This window comes from Pantherophis guttatus, chromosome 8 (assembly GCF_059756535.1).
Source record: "Pantherophis guttatus breed Tessera chromosome 8, ASM5975653v1, whole genome shotgun sequence".
Taxonomy (NCBI): domain Eukaryota; kingdom Metazoa; phylum Chordata; class Lepidosauria; order Squamata; family Colubridae; genus Pantherophis; species Pantherophis guttatus.
Genome location: NC_142070.1, coordinates 60,327,058 through 60,344,255, shown reverse-complemented (window position 1 = coordinate 60,344,255; position 17,198 = coordinate 60,327,058). Strand labels below are relative to the sequence as shown.

The 17,198-nt window shown below is 40.2% G+C and overlaps 1 protein-coding gene across 6 annotated transcripts in view; it reads left to right on the top strand.

Moving 5' to 3' along the window:
- GABRA2 (gamma-aminobutyric acid type A receptor subunit alpha2) overlaps positions 1–17,198 on the top strand; it is a 331,422-nt gene that overhangs the window by 104,283 nt on the left and 209,941 nt on the right. For all 6 annotated transcript variants that reach the window (XM_087875270.1, XM_034432901.3, XM_087875267.1 and 3 more), the window contains exon 4: positions 14,666–14,733. In XM_087875270.1, coding sequence (XP_087731396.1) covers positions 14,666–14,733 — 68 coding nt within the window. The remainder of the gene's footprint in view (positions 1–14,665; positions 14,734–17,198) is intronic.

Below are 17,198 nucleotides of genomic sequence, written 5' to 3'. Positions count from 1 at the left end.
AAACAATATACCTTCTTCTACCACCCACATAACTCGTGGTCATGCATAGATATGGCCTGAATGAACCCAGAATTGATTAACAAATTAGAAGAGATAGATATAATGCCAAACACTTGGGCAGATCATAGTCCCTTAATATGGGTAAAGGGTAAGGAGAAAAAAAGGAGATGGACCTTAGATCAAAGAATTACAAAAGAAAATTGTACAAGCAAACAATGGAAAGGGAATTAAATCATTCCTTTTAAGGAAAATAGAAATGAATATACGACTCCACAGAACTTATGGGACACCGCCAAAGCATATATGAGGGGAATATCTATAGCATATGTGGCGAGGAGAAATAAAGAGAAAAGGGAACAGCAGGCGTCAATATTGGAGAATCTTAAAAAACTAGAATTAGCCCTACAAAAAGAACCCCAGAATGAGAAAATCATAGAGGAAAGGGATTTAATGAAACATATAATTAATATATTACAACAGGAAGTAATGATACGAAATATAAAATTGGCAAAACAAAATTACTTTGAAACAGCAAATAAACCAGGAAGATGGTTAGCCCACAAATTGAAAAAAGAAAAAGCTAAAAAATTGATACAACATTTACAAGATGAACAAGGAAATTTGCATTATAAGATCGCTGAGAAAAAAACCATTATTCAAAAGTATTTTCAAACACTGTATTGCCAAGAAAATATTGCAGAAGAAAACATTATAAAATATTTATGGGAGAGAAATTTGCCAAATGTATTAGAGGAAGATAGGGAAATGTTGAAGGACAAAATTACCAAAATAGAGTTGAAAGAGGCAATCAAAAAGCAAAAAATAATAAAACCCCAGGGCCAGATGGAATTCCGGCAGAATTATATAAAACATTTCAAGAATCTTTAGAAGAACTTACGTTGGAAATATATAATGAGGTATTGGAGAGAGCTAAAATGCCAAACTCGTGGACAGAGGCATACATAACAATCACAAAAGAAAAACAGACAATCAACACATCCAAAATTATAGGCCAATCTCGCTGTTAAATGCTGATTACAAAATTTTGGCAACAATAATGGCAGAAAGACTAAAAAAATACTAAACAAAATTATTCATTTGAATCAAAATGGGTTTTTACTCAAACGACAAAAACAATACAAGAATTATAATGAATATATTAGAGTATTATGAGGCCCACCCTGAAAGACAATTGGCATTAATATTGGTGGATGCACAGAAGGTGTTTGACAACTTGAATTGGAAATTTCTAACTATTCAATTAATCGGGATGTAGAGTTGCCAGGTCTGCTTCCAAAAAATAGCGGACAAGCAGGGGGTGGTGGTGGTGGTTTAAGTAGTAAAAATTTTTTTAAAAAATTTACAATTAAATTATATATTTTCTTACAAACATTTTAACACGTATTAATTCAGCTTAGCTGAAACATTATTTATTTCCAATTCGTTATCACTAAGAACTCGACACAGCTGATTTTTTATTGATGTAGAATCTTCGAAAGAATCCTCATAAAAGTCTAAAATTTTCACACACAGTCCTTCACAAGTAAAATATTGTGCAACAACGGGATACATTTTGCGATTTCCCTTGTTTGATGCGTCAGTGGAGAGAGAAAATGGAATTCCAGTTTTAAGATCATTGAGAACCAACTCAATAGAAAAAGGATACAAAACCTCATTGACAATAGCTGATGATTTGGTTCTTCCACAAGACATCTTTTTACAATTTCTGAATCATCAAAAATTTGCTTCATTAACTTAATACCGCAATCTTGAGCCAGGAAAGAAATATGGTGTTTGATCCCATGGTAAGTTTCAGCCATTTCAGCTACAGTCACTTTCTCACTGAAAGAGGAGTTTTTAACAATGAAAAACGAATTGTTGCTGGAAGCTATTTTCTCCTTATCTAAATGATTTTTGGAGCTTTCATGCTGTGTGACAGCTTTTATACCATTATATTCAATTGTGAACGATTTCTGACACAATTTACAGTAGGCCGTCGTATTTGTTCTGTCGGTTTCGTTGTTGGTAATCCATGAAAAAGTAGCTTCCCAGTCTTTGGTGTATTTGCACACTCCTCTCTTTCGCTTTAAAGAATTCGAAATCTCGCCGCTGTCACTCTCATCACTCGACGCCATTTTAGGTCAGTCGACACAAGCTACAATACATTTTAAAAATGTGAACTGTACATAATTTCATAATATATTTTTATTTTAATCTCATCATTAATTTTTTCGGAGAATCGAGTTCAATGGATATTCGATCTTTGTCTCATTCTAACTTACGAAAAAAAAGACAAAACGCGATTCTCCTATCCTTATTCTCTTAGACTGTTCAGCTTTAGATTACGTACCATTTCATTATAAAGCTTTTGAATAAAAAACATGTCCACTATTTTGTGAAAAAAAATAGTGAACATAATGTGAAAAAAGCGGACTGTCCGCTCAAATAGTGGACACCTGGCAACTCTATCGGGATGAAATTTGGCGAAAAATTTATAGAAATGATTAAGGCAATTTATTCAAACCAAACTGCAAGAATTATTGTAATTGGAGACCTAACGGAAAAAGTCAATATAAATAAAAGGGTTAGGCAAGATGTCCATTATATCCGCTCTTATTCATTCTTTCATTAGAAGTTTTGACTCAAATAAGGGGAAATAAGGAAATAAAAGGGTTAAAAATGAAAAAAGAGGAATACAAAACGCAGGCCTTTGTGGACGATATGGTGTTCATAATAGAGAACCCTTTGGAAATGGGAGAAGTGCTACTACAGGAAATAGAGAAATTTGGCATAGTCACAGGCTTAAAAATAAACAAAAATAAAACAAAGATACTCATCAAAAATCTTACAAAAGATCAAAATAAGAAATTAGAGGAGAAATTAGGAATTCAAATTGTAAAAAAAGTAAAGTATTTGGGTATCTGGATAACGGCAAGAATATCTTCAATAAAGGAAGATAATTATTTGAAACTACTGCTGCAAATTCAAAAAGATTTAGAGAATTGGGTGAAATTACAAATATCATTGATTGGAAGAATTGCTATGATAAAGATGAATATTCTACCAAAAATTTTATATTTATTTCAAATGGTACCTATAAAATTGGGGAAAAGTTTTTTTTTGAAAAATTGAATAAAATTATTAGTAAGTTTATATGGCTGGGGGAAAAGCCCAGAATTAAATTGAAACTCTTACAAGATTCTAGAAATAAGGGTGGCTTTGGCCTTCCAGATTAGGAACTAAGGCACCCTGTTATTAAGCTGGTTATTAAGACTAGCTGCCTGCAATTACTGCAGGTTCGAATCTTGCCAAGGCTCAAGGTTGACTCAGCCTTCCATCCTTTCTAAGGTAGGTAAATTGAGGACCATAAGGGGCATAAGGGGGCAATAAGCTGACTTTGTATAAATATACAAAAGAATGAAGGCTATTGCTTAGCGCATTGTAAGCCGCCCTGAGTCTCCGAAGAAGGGCGGCATATAAATCAAATTTTAAAAAAAACAAAAAAAAAAAAACCTTTACCATCAGGCTGCAATAATATCATGGCTCAAAGAATGGATAAATTTAAAAAATGGAAGAATACTAATGATTGAGGGGCATGATTTACAGAGGGGTTGGCACGCCTTTATTTGGGAGGGAAAGAACAAAACCCACACATATTTCCAAAGACATCAGGTAAGAGATTGTTAGAAATCTGGATGAAGATTAAAAGAAATTTTTACACAAAAGTTCCAAGATGGATATCGACGATGGAAGCCTTGGTCTACCCCAATTTAATTGACTTAAATAAAATAGTACCCTATAAAGAGTTGTTAGATGGACAAGGAAATTTGAAATCTAAACAAGAATTATTAGAAGAAGGAATTAAAATAGATTGGTGGCCTTATTTACAGATCCAAACAAAATATAAAAAAGACTTAGAATTATATGGATTTGAAAATGGACAACAAGAAATGGATAAAATATTAACAGGGACAGATGAAAAGATGATTACCAAAATGTATAACTGTCTCCTCAAATTCAAAATGGAAGTGGAAATGGTGAAGGAAACAATGATAATTTGGATGAAAAATTTTGGATACAACATAGAATTGGAGTACTGGGAAAAAATATGGGGAACAAATTATAAAATGACGTCAGCCACCTATAAAGAAAATACTTATAAAATGTTCTATAGGTGGCATTTACCCCCGGCGAGAGTGGCCAAGATGTCTCCAAACAATTCACCGCACTGTTGGAAATGTAATCATTCACAAGGGACATACTACCACATGTGGTGGACATGTCCCCAAGCAAGACACTATTGATTAAAAATTAAAAAATGGTTGGAGGAAATGACTGGGGAAAAAATTGATATGAAACCTGAATTATTTTTGTTAGGGATTATAAAAGAAAAAATGAGTAAAGAAATTCAATACTTCATACTCCACATAATTATGGCCGCCAGAATCGCATTTGCCCAAAACTGGAAACAACAGCATGCTCCAACAAACATGATTATAAAAAAGGTGCTGGAGTGTGCAGAATAAGATAAGTTAACGATGGAATTTAAGGACAGAGAGGACACAATTTATTATGAAACATGGAACAGATGGTATGATTGGCTGGAAAAGGAATCTAAAATTAATGGATAGTGTATAGCAAAAGAGAAGATATTATAATGGAATGTTATATTTAATGTGTAGTAGGTATGTATATAAAATGTATTGATTATATGAATAAGTATGTAACAAAATGTAAATGTATATGTATATAGTTGGCTGAAAGATAAATTGGATATTGCCAAAAATGCCGGTATTGGAAAACTGTAAAAATATAACTAAGATTTAAGGATTTAAATGTTGAATAAAAACAATTTATTTAAAAAAAACACAAATATATATGCATACATACAATTGTTTGCTTTGAGTTAAATATCTTTATGAAACTGTACTGTATGTGGCAGGATGCTCTTATAAGGATACAGCTCTTATAACCTTGTCTGCTCTGCAATTGTTGTGATATGTTTTTAGTCTCTTTTCTTTTCTAGTCCTCATTCCTTGTTTTCTGTCCTTTGCTCTCCTACTTAAGTTTGTAACCTGTTTTTTAGGGTTCTGTAAGAGGTTTCATTTCCTTTGTCCCTTGTGGCCTGATGGTTAAGATACTCATTGATCATGAGTCAGTGAGTACTTTATGAACAATGACCATATATTTTTGTGAAGAAAAGCTCACATACTGAGTATATTTTGGTTGTACATTTGAAGTTGTAATTCTACAAGGACTTCATCAAATCTGCTGATTATTATAATTATCAGAACCAATGATCCAAATTTTTTAAAAATAAAACATATTAAAGTATAGCAGTGAGGGGTCCAGTATTTGGTTTGCATTTTGATTTTGATGAATTTAGCCACAGTATTGGTAACACTAGTGTTAAAATCATAAAGTAGAAGTTTTACATAATCAGGGTCTGTTTGCTCTGAATGCTGTCATGACAGAGAAAAAGATAACTCCTTATATCTCTGTAGAATTTGCAGTGGAGAAGCACTTTGCTGGCCAAAAACAGGACATGCGGAGGTCCCAGGAGGCCTCCATATGTCCCGTTTTTTTTTTTATCTTATACATCCAACAAACATTAAATCTATAGCGGTCTACAACGCGTCTATAGCGTCTACAACGCGAGAAGGAAATAAACTTGTCCTATTACATATATAGAATAACGTACAAAAGTCTATTACATATACCAATTGACATGCTTATCCAATATCTCTATTTATAGCTCGATTTGACATCCAATTATACCATTGACTCCAAGATATATAGTAATCTGTGTCCCCCTATCCTTTCAGTAACATAGTAAGCCGATCTGATTCCACACAATTCATTATTTTCTGAATTAGTACTTGTTCGGGTGGGCTAATATCCATCTTCCAGTATTGGGCCCATGCCAATCTTGCAGCTGTTGTTATATGCAGCAGCAGGAACCATGCCGTTCTATTAACATTTTTGGGTCTTATACCTAATAAAAATACCTCAGGACGCAATTGTATATGCTGCCCCAACATTTCATTGAGCCACTTCTGAATATTCTTCCAAAATTTCATTGCCTCTCAGCAGGTCCACCATTGGTGGAAATATGTGCCTTCTTTAACGCCACATTTCCAACAGACTGAGAGTGTTCCAGGGAACATTTTGGCGAGTCTGGCCATCGATATGCCATTTTATATATATTTTCTTTATCAGAGTCTGTTTGCTCTGAATGCTGTCATGACAGAGAAAAAAATAACTCCTTATGTCTCTGTAGAATTTGCAGTGGAGAAGCGCTTTGCTGGCCAAAAACAGGACGTGCGGAGGCCCCAGGAGGCCTCCATGTGTCCCGTTTTTGGTGTCCCCGGCCCCCAGTAGCATTCTGCCAGCCAAAAACATTGGCCTTATCTTCCTGTTCCAGCCCATGGGGCTTGCAAAGGTAAGGCTTGCACTCGGCCGAAAGGTGGGGACCAGTGTGTGGGTGGGGTGATATGGGTGGGGCTGCTCATGGTGCTGTGCAGGCTGATTAATGGCTTCAGCGGGCTGTATCTGGCACGTGGGCCATAGTTTGAGGACCCTGGTTTAGATGCTACAGCATTAGTTAAGCTTGAAGAATGTCCCTTTGTAAATACAAGGAGTAGTAGGCCAATGTGGAGAAATGGATCAATTGGTATGGAGGCTAAAACATATAAAGAACGGTTGCTGGAATTGGATATGTCTAGTTTGATGAAAAAAAGGACTAGGGGTGACATGTTCCAATATCTCAGGGGCTGCCACAAAGAAGAGGGAGTCAAGTTATTCTCCAAAGCACCTGAGGGCAGTACAAGAAGTAATGGGTAGAAACTAATCAAGGAGAGAAGCAACATAGAACTAAGGATAAATTTCCTGACAGAACAATTATTCAGTGGAACAAGTTGCCAATTAATCAGTAGAAGAAGTTGTAGATGCTCCAACACTGGAAGTTTTTAAGAAGAGATTAACTAACGATTTGTCTGAAATGGCATAGGGTTTCCTGCCTAAGCAGGGGGTTGGACTAGAAGACCTCCAAGATCCCTTCCAACTATTCTATTCTATTCTATTCTATTCTATTCTATTCTATTCTATTCTATTCTATTCTATTCTATCCTATCCTATCCTATCCTATCCTATCCTATCCTATCCTATCCTATCCTTTTTTTTTATTTTAAAAACAAAACTTTATTAAACATATAAAAAGTAAAATGTTGTACCATATATATACAAGATACATATATTAATACAAACGACAATCCATAAAAAGAAAAAGTGACTTTGGTCTCACGTCCATTATCCAATTATACCACCTATTCCACGCTATATAACCTTTTGAGTCTACCTTATCCTTCATTTCAAATGTTTGTTCATTTCCGCACAATTATAGATCTTTTGGATTATCAATTGGTCTGTTGGCAGTTGATCAGTTTTCCAATATTGGGCGAGCGCCAATCTGGCTGCAGTGACTATGTGCAATATTAAGTACTTTATTTCTTTCCTATAGTTTTCTTTAATCATCCCTAGTAGGAAAATCTCTGGTTTGAGTTCTATTTTTTCCGATGTTATTTCTATTAACCAAATTCTTATTTTTCCCCAATATTTCCTAATTTTTGGGCAGAACCACCAGACGTGGAAGAAGGTGCCCTGTGCCTGTTTACACTTCCAACAAATTGGACTTAAATTTGGATACATTTTTGCTACTCTCGAAGGGGCCAGATACCATCTATACCACATTTTGAATTGATTCTCTTTATAAACCACTGATTTTGTTATAATATAATTATTTTCCCATACGTTTTCCCAGTCTTCCAATTCTATATTATGCCCAATATTCCTTGCCCACACTATCATTTGTCCCTTTACTAATTCCTCTGCTAAATCAAATTCCAGTAGGTATTTATATATATTTTTGAAATCAATTTTTCTTCCGTGGCTTGTAAAAGTTTATCCAACTGATTTGGTTTTAATTCAATTCCTCCTTCCTCTTGATCCTTTTTATATCTTGTTTTAATCTGAAGATAGGGCCACCAATCTATTTGTATTCCTTGATCTCTGAGTTCCTCTTGTGTTTTTAGTGTTCCTTGTGGATCCAAAATTTCATAATATCTTACCATTTTTTGAGTTGCTAAGGTATTGGGGTGTATCACTGCCTCCATTGTGGATAGCCATCCAGGAACTTTCATATAGTGTTTACTTTTAATTTCTGGCCATGTATAAATTAATGAATCTCTTAATATATGATTGCAAAAATACCTATGTGTTTTGTTCCTGGGGCTCCACAAGAAGGCGTGCCACCCCATCAACAAATCATGCCCTTCCAAGGTTAACAGTCTTTGATTTTTCAGATTCACCCATTCCCTGATCCATGTCAAACTTGTTGCTCCCATGCTGGGAGTCCAAATCCACCTCTGCAAAATACTTAATTTAATTCTTGCCTTTTTTCCTTCCCACACAAATTTTGTAGTTATCTTATTCAGATTTACAAAAATTATTTTATCTAATTTTACTGGAATTGTCTGAAATAAGTAAAGTAGCTTCGGCAATACATTCATCTTTATAGCTGCTATCCTCCCTAATAATGATAATTTCAGTTTCCCCCATTTTTCTAAATCCTCTTTTATTTGCCATCCATGGGTGAGACGTCAGAGATGGCTCGGGAGTTCATGGCTTCCATGACAGCTATGGACCTGACCCAGTTAATTCATGGCCCTACCCACACAGGGGGAAACACGCTGGATCTGGTTTTTGTCTCTGGACAGTGGTTGAGGGATCTTGATATAGGGGATATAGTTACTGAACCTTTGTCATGGTCAGATCACTCTCTCCTTCGTCTCAACTTTCGAACCGCTGCACCCCGCCGCAGGGAGGCAGAGCCGGTAAGATGGTTCCGCCCCAGGCGCCTGATGGAACCTGACAGATTCCAGACGGAGCTTGGGCCATTTCCTGAGGTTCTGGCACACGCCTCGACTGGAGACCTGGTGGCCGCCTGGGATAGGGCGGCTGCTGGTGCTCTGGATCGGGTCGTGCCTTTGCTGCCTCTGACCTGGCGCCGATCTCAATTGGCTCCTTGGTTTACCGAGGAGCTGAGGGAGTTGAAGCGCCGGAAAAGACGCCTAGAGAGTAGTTGGAGGGCCAGTCTTTCTGAATCTGACCGGACACTAGTAAGATCCCACATTAGGAATTACTTAGTGGCGATAAAAGCAGCGAAATGTAGTTATTTTGCTGCTCTTATTGCGTCATCAGATAATCGCCCGGCCGCCCTCTTTAGGGTGACCCGCTCCCTGCTCCACCAGGAAGCACGGGAGGACCCCTTGGAGGGTAGAGCCGAGGATTTTGTTCAGTATCTGTATGACAAAATCACTCAGATTCGGGAAGATTTGGACTCCGACTGGGTAGTCTCAGGGGGAGAGACAGGGGCAGGTCTTGAGAATGTTATCTGGGATGAGTTTGATCCTGTGACCCCTGAGGACGTGGACAGGATTCTGGGTAGACTGAACGCGACCACTTGTTTATTGGACCCGTGTCCTTCCTGGTTAGTACTGGCTTCCCGGGAAGTGACACGAGGCTGGCTCCAGGGGATTATAAATGCTTCGCTGAGTGAGGGTGACTTTCCCGCCGCCTGGAAAGAGGCGGTGGTGAGGCCTCTCCTCAAGAAGCCTTCCCTGGACCCGGCAATGTTGGTAAATTATCGTCCGGTCTCCAACCTTCGCTTTGTTGCGAAGGTTGTTGAGAGTGTGGTCGCGCAACAGCTCCCCCAGCACCTGGATGAAACGACGTATCTGGATCCGTTCCAGTCGGGCTTCAGGCCTGGGTACAGCACGGAAACAGCATTGGTCGCGTTGGTTGATGATCTCTGGAGGGCTCGGGACAGGGGGTGCTCCTCTGTCCTGGTCCTGTTAGATCTCTCAGCGGCTTTTGATACCATCGACCATGGTATCATGCTGCACCAGTTGGAAGAGTTGGGGGTGGGAGGCACTGTGTTGTGGTGGTTCTCCTCCTTTCTCTCTGACCGGTCGCAGTCTGTGTTGACAGGGGGACAGAGGTCGACCCCGAGGCCCCTTATATGTGGGGTGCCACAAGGATCGGTCCTCTCGCCCCTTCTGTTCAACATTTATGTGAAGCCGCTGGGTGAGATCATCCGTGGTTTCGGGGTGGAGTACCATCAGTACGCTGACGACACCCAGCTGTACATCTCCACCCTGGATCACCCCAACGATGCCCTTGAAGTGATGTCCCGGTGCCTGGAGGCCGTACGGATCTGGATGGGGAGGAACAGGCTCAGGCTCAACCCATCCAAGACTGAGTGGCTGTGGTTTCCGACGTCCCGATATAGTCAGTTGACGCCATCACTGACTATTGGGGGCGAATCATTGGCCCCCACGGAGAGGGCTCGCAACTTGGGCGTCCTCCTGGATTCACGGCTGTCTTTAGAAGAGCACTTGACGGCCGTGACCGGGAGGATTTTTCATCAGGCTCGCCTGATTCGCCAGTTGCGTCCCTTTCTGGATCGGGACTCGTTACGCACGGTCACTCATGCCCTTGTCACCTCCCGCCTGGACTATTGCAACGCTCTCTACATGGGGCTCCCCTTGAGGAGCACCCAGAGGCTCTAACTGGCGCAGAGTGCGGCCGCGCGGGTGGTAATGGGAGCGACATGGCGTTCCCATGTAACACCCCTCCTGCGCGAGCTGCACTGGCTCCCGGTGGTCTTCCGGGTGCGCTTCAAGGTTCTGGTTACCACCTTTAAAGCGCTCCATGGCTTAGGACCCGGGTACTTGCGGGACCGCCTACTACCACCAATAGCCTCCCTCCGGCCGGTACGTTCCCATAGAGAGGGGCTCCTCCGGGTGCCGTCAGCCAAACAATGCCGACTGGCGGCCTACAGGGGGAGAGCCTTCTCTGTCGGGGCACCTACTATCTGGAACGAGCTCCCCCCAGAGATACGGAGGATCCCGGATCTGCGCACCTTCCACCGCGCCTTAAAGACCTTACTATTTCACCAGGCCGGCCTGGCCTAATTTTCCCCCTCTTATATAAAAGATTTTTAAAATTTTAAATATCTTTTAGTATTTTATATATTCAATTTTAAATTGGTTTTAAAAGTTTGGGGTTTTAAATTTGTCGGGGCCAAAATTATTTAATTTGATTTTATTCTATTTTTTAAATTTTGTATTGTATGTGTTTTTATTATTTGGCTGTGCACCGCCCTGAGTCCTTCGGGAGTAGGGCGGTATAGAAATCTAATAAAATGAAATGAAAAAATGAAATTTGTTGAACTAAAGTCACATAATTATTATCCTTTATAGTTCAGCATCTAGCTGTCAAATATATGCCTAAATACTTAACCTTTTTTGCTATTTGTAATCCTAATTCTTTAATTAATTCCTCTGTTTGTTTCTCTGTTACATTTTTCGTTAACATTTTGGTCTTATCTTTATTAATTTTTAAGCCAGCCACTTTCCCAAATTCCTCTATTTCTCTTATCAATATTGGTCCTGTTTTTAATGGTTCTTCTATGAAGAATACAAGGTCATCTGCAAGTGCTTGGGCCTTGTATTCTTCTTGCTTTATATTCAATCCTTTTATCTTTTTGTTTGATCTAATTCTTATCAATAAATTTTCCAATGTCAGAATGAAAAGCAAGGGTGAAAGTGGACATCCCTGCCTTACTCCTTTTTTTATTTCAAAGAAATTTGTAAAGTCTCCATTTACTATTATGCTTGCTTTTTGTTTTGTGTATATGGAGGCTATTATGTTTTCAAATCTCTCCCCAAATTTCATGTTTTTTATTTGCTGAAGCATAAATTGCCAATTGACTTGATTAAAAGCCTTTTGGGCATCCAGAAAGATCAGAGGTACCTGTCTCTCTGGATGCACTTCATAATATTCTAATACATTAATTACAATTTTTATATTGTTTTTTATTTGTCTCGCTGGTAAAAACCCATTTTGGTCCGGGTGTATTCTACAATTTAATATTTTTTTCATCCATTCCATTCCATTCCATTCCATTCTATGTAATTGATCATTAGCTCCAGATCATAACCTCAGTGAAGTTGTTGGGCTTCCAGTGAAGATGGCCAACTGACAACAGGCCAAGGAAGAGATCTCTGGGCTCCCTGGAGGATTCTCTCTGGACTGTCACTTTTTTATCTTACCAACAGAAGGAACCTGCATTCCTTTAGTTTATATGACTAAACTAGGGAGAGTCCTATAATCATCCCACAAGATCCTCCAATGGTCTGCAAGTAACTTCAGGAGCTATGCTTAGGGGCATCTGGTCATCTGGCAGTTGGGGAGCAGGGCTGCAATCACTGCATTGTTGAAAAAGCAGGCATTTTGGATTTTTTTTTTTCCAAATGGAAAATAACTTGTGCCTTTCATTTCTTAATCACTTTTAAGGACTATTAATCTTTATTAAGATAAGAGAGGCTCTCTTTAGCCAGAGCCTGTTATTCCTTTTTGAGGATCTATTCTACGCCATTTTGGGGATTTCTTCCATATTAAACAACAAGGAAGAAAGGTGCTAAAGACAAGCTAAAATAAGGAAGTGTGGGAGTATCTTTTTTAAAAATAACTGATGGAGGTCTCCCACTTAGCGTGGTCAATTGGCTCAAGAATACCCTGCTGGATCAGTTTATCTAGTTCTCTGTCTATCCTGAGTTTTAGGGCAAATGGAACCCTCTGGGGTTTTAACCTAATCGATGCCACCTTGGGGTCCAGACTGAATGATATTGGGGTGCCCACATACTTGCCGAGTTCCAGATTAAACACGCCAGCTGTTGTCTATTTCCATGTCACAGAGCGACCCTTCTATTTGTACAGTGACATGTAATTTCTTCCTGTGGGGGGTGATCGCCTGCCCTATTCTAGTCTGGCAGTTTGTTTCTGGCACTCTTGCATTAGCAGCTTTGCGCCTAGGCTTCCAGGTTTCCCGCCTAAAAGGTCTTGAGGCCTCTGCTTTTGGAACGTCTGTGTTTGCACAATAACTAGCAGGCAGGTTCGCTCAGCAGACTCTTGCCTAATGTCCCTTTTTATTGCATCGACGACATATGGCGCCCCTGTAATGGCAGGATGCCCTAGGGTGCTGCCCCCCACAGCTGGCACATGGTTGCCTTCTACTCTCTTGCTCTGTGTTTTTCTTCCTTTCCGTGCGATAGACCTCGTCCTTGCTGCTTTCAGATTCCTCGTCTTGGTGACGGCTCTTATGTATAGTGGCAGTTCGTTTCGTTGCAGCCGGAGCTGTAGTAAGCTTCTGAAGGGACTTGGCCACCTTGTTTGATGACTCGGTTGCCCTTGCCTCGTCCAACGCTGCCTGCAACGTTAGATTGGTCTTTGCCAAGAGTCGTCTCTGCAGCCGGTGGTCCTTTATGCCCCAAATTATTTAGTCAATTAAAATATCATCCAAGTCCCAGTGGGTAGCAGCTTTTCGTAGTGCAGTGACAAATTGATTGATAGATTCTCCATCCTGCTGCATTCGGTGCCGGAATGTGTAAGGCCTCACCGTCTTTAATGGAGCAGGAGCATAGTGTGTTTTTAGTGCTTTTTATAGCATGTGCCATGGTATGGATTGTACTGGAGTTGTTTCGGACAGGGCTTCAGCGGTGTCGAATACATCGTGTCCGCAGTGGCTCAGGAACAGCACTTTTTTCCGGTTGTCCGACAGTCCGAGGAAGTCTTTTGCTTCCATGAAGCACTCAAACCTCGTCATATAAGTGCCCCATTTCTCCTTCACTGGGTCGAACGGAACCAGCGGGTGGAACATAGACATGCTTGCCACAATTCCGAGCGTTTGAATTTGGTGCACAATATGGCTGCCATTCACGTTTGCCGCCAGGCTGGATTGTTCGTTGTCAGCTCTTTTTGGTCTCAGTGTTTTCTTCAGAATCCCATCCTCGTCGCCAGTGTTAGGATTGAAGAGACTGGAGACAGGCTTCAGACAACAGCTCTTTATTCAGCAACTATTCACAATCCAGCAGCCAGCCCCTCTAACAGCCAGCCCTTTTATAGGGAGCTGTCAGGGAGCCCAGCCAATCATATTCAAGTATTCTTCCTGCCCAAACAGCGGACCAGAGGGAGAACTATCCTGTCAATACTTATGTTAAGCAGAACATGTAAAATAAAAAATGATAAGAATTTTGTTTCTGGAGGATGTACTTTGTTTCCTGGGCTCCCTGTTTCCATTTTATTTTCCTATGATCTTTTGCCTCCTTTTCAGACTTTTGTACTTGACTCCAAAAGTATTGTAACTAATTTCCATTACTTCAGATAACAAATGTGTAGTAATGCTTTGAAAGCTCAGAAGTTAGATATCCAGAACTATTGTATAAAATTTTCTGATTTATAAAATATTTTTGTTCTCTTAAGGCTTTCTATAGTTTCAAACTCGGAGTTAAGATGTATAGAATATAATGTGAGATGGGTATGAAAATACAAAAATTTGATTTACAGAAATTTAACTGGTTTTTCTTTGAGAATGTTTTACTATATAGTATGTCCTCAATGGTGAACAAGGGACTCAAAGCTGTATTGAAAAAGCGAAACAAAGAAAAATCTACACATTACAGGAAATGTAGTGATATTTGTTAAATAAAATACATTATAGTATTTCTTTCGGTATGTAAATCAGTAACCTCTCTTTTTATTCCAGATAGTACAACTGAAGTTTTTACAAATATCTATGTGACCAGTTTTGGACCAGTTTCAGATACTGACATGGTGAGTATAGTAACTGAAATAATCTCTGAGATATATATGATGATATGGCTGAATTGAAGCAGAAAAGATATCCAGCTGCCAGCGCCAGATTTAGGCATAAACTAAACAAGCTACAGTATAGCTTAAGACCTCACATTCTGCAGGATCTCACAAAATTTTGGTTGGGGTGGGGACTTTTAAAATTTTTATGTGACTTCTATGTGTACTTTATTTTTTCAAATATTGTATAGCAAATTTTGTGTAGTTATAAAATGGTCACACACATCCACACACAGAGGTTTTATAAAGTTTTAGGTTTTAAAAAGTTTCAGATGGATCTCAGCATGTGGACTTGAACCATGTATTAAACAAAGAAACCAAGAAACACAACCGGCCAAAAGACAAATGTTTGAAAGAGATATGTACAAGTGTTCTAGAATATATATATGGTTTTACACACACACACACACAAACACAAACACAAACACACACACACACCTTTGAAACTTTCTAAAACCTATTGTCATGGTTCGAAGTAATGCTCCCAACCAATTCAAAGACTCTGAGGCCTTGGCTTCCTCAAAAATCCTGTTTATTGGGTACATCATATTGGCACGGTCAGAGGTGAAACCAACACTGAATAATTCCTGTGTTTTTGATATAATTAAAGAATAGATACTGTCCGCCCTGCCTCCCCTTGTGTCACAGGTCACATTAGCCAACTAAGCAGGTGATGAACTTCTCAGCACTCCCTCCTGCTGTTGCTATGGCGCACTGATTTGGCCTTGGTTCTCAGGAGCCATATCGTTGTTATGTCTGGCACATTGGAAGAAAACTGTGATGACCAGGGCTGGGCATGGAAACAACACAGCTGGAACAAAGGCTTAATGTCCCAACTTATAATAAACTCCAACTTTCCCCCAAAAGTCCCACCGTTCACCATCCAGGAACAAAGCTCTAAACACACACCTCCAATAGTTCCTGGCTGCTGTTAGTCCAGAGGATCAGCACAGTTCTGAGAGCAGTCACATTTCAGGGAATTTGGTTCCAAGGAGTCCTCATCACAGGAAGATTTCACTGCATCTGCAGCACAACCCGGAGCAGAACTGGGTTGCTGTGAACTCGCACCTAGCCAGGCCAGGCAACCAATGCAAGCAGGGCAAGGCAAACAGGGCAAGGCAAGGAAAATATCCAGACATCAGTAACAGCACGTGAGACTGGAAAAAGGCAACGCTTGTTCCCAACAACTGCCCCTCCCAACAGCGTCCCTTTAAATCTCATTCCCCAGGTGAGCCTTGTGAAGAGGAGCGGGGCACACTCCTTCTGAGTGGTCGGGTCACCCTGCGCTGATTCCGCCGCCTCTCCATTCACCATGCTTGGGGGTTGGGGGGGAGATAATTGCTCATTGCCGGAGCTCTGTCACTCCTCTGCTCCGCCCCCTCCTCCCCCTTTGCTTGGTCATCCTGCGCCCTCTCTCCTTTGCTGGTGACCCTTTCCAGGCCCGAGGGACCTAGGACTGCTTCCTCCTGCTCCTCCAGTCATTCCTCCATTGGCCCTAGCTCCGTCTCATCCTCCTCCTCAGACCCAAACTCCCATGGGGCCATGACACTAACATTCTACAGTCCCATAAGTCCCCCTCCCCCCCATAACTATGGCAACTAAGAAAAAGCAAGAAAAATATGGCTTCAGCTAGAGTTGTTTTGAGAGTTGACAGTTGGCTCCCGTACGTGGAAAAGAGCATCTGTAAGGTATGAATCACAAATAGCCCTTTTCAGTCATCCCCCCCTCCATCTATTGTTGATTTCCCAATTTTGAACCAATCAGAGGTTCTGTGTCCAGTTCTCACTGTTGCTTCTTGACCCACATATAGGTTTCTCAAGAGACAAATAAGATGGTCTGGTACTCCCATCTCTTTAAGAAGTTGCCACAATGTGTTGTGATCCACACAATCAAAGGCTTTAGCATAGTCAATGAAGCAGAAGTAGATGTTTTTCTGGAACTCCCTAGCTTTCTCCATCATCCTGAGTATGTTGGCAATTTGATCTCTAGTTCCTCTGCCTCTTCGAAATCCTGCCTGTATTGCTGGTAGTTCTAGGTCCAACATACTGCTGGAGCCTAGCTTGTAGAATTTTGAGCATAACTTTCCTAGCATGTGAAATGAGTGCAATGGTGCGGTAGTTTGAACATTCTTTGGCATTGCCCTTCTTTGGAATTGGAATGTAAACTGACCTTTTCCAATCCTGTGGCTACTGTTGAGTTTTCTAAATTTGCTGGCAAATTGAGTGTAGCACTTTTACTGTATTGTCTTTTAAGATTTTGAATAGCTCAGTTGGAATACTCTTATCTCCACTAGCTCTATTGTTGCTCAGATTTCCTAAGGCCCTTCACATTCCAGGATGTCTGGCTCGAGATCAGTGACCACCCCATCATAGTTATCGGGGACATTAAGCTCATTCTTGTATAGTTGTTCTGTGTAATTTGGCCAC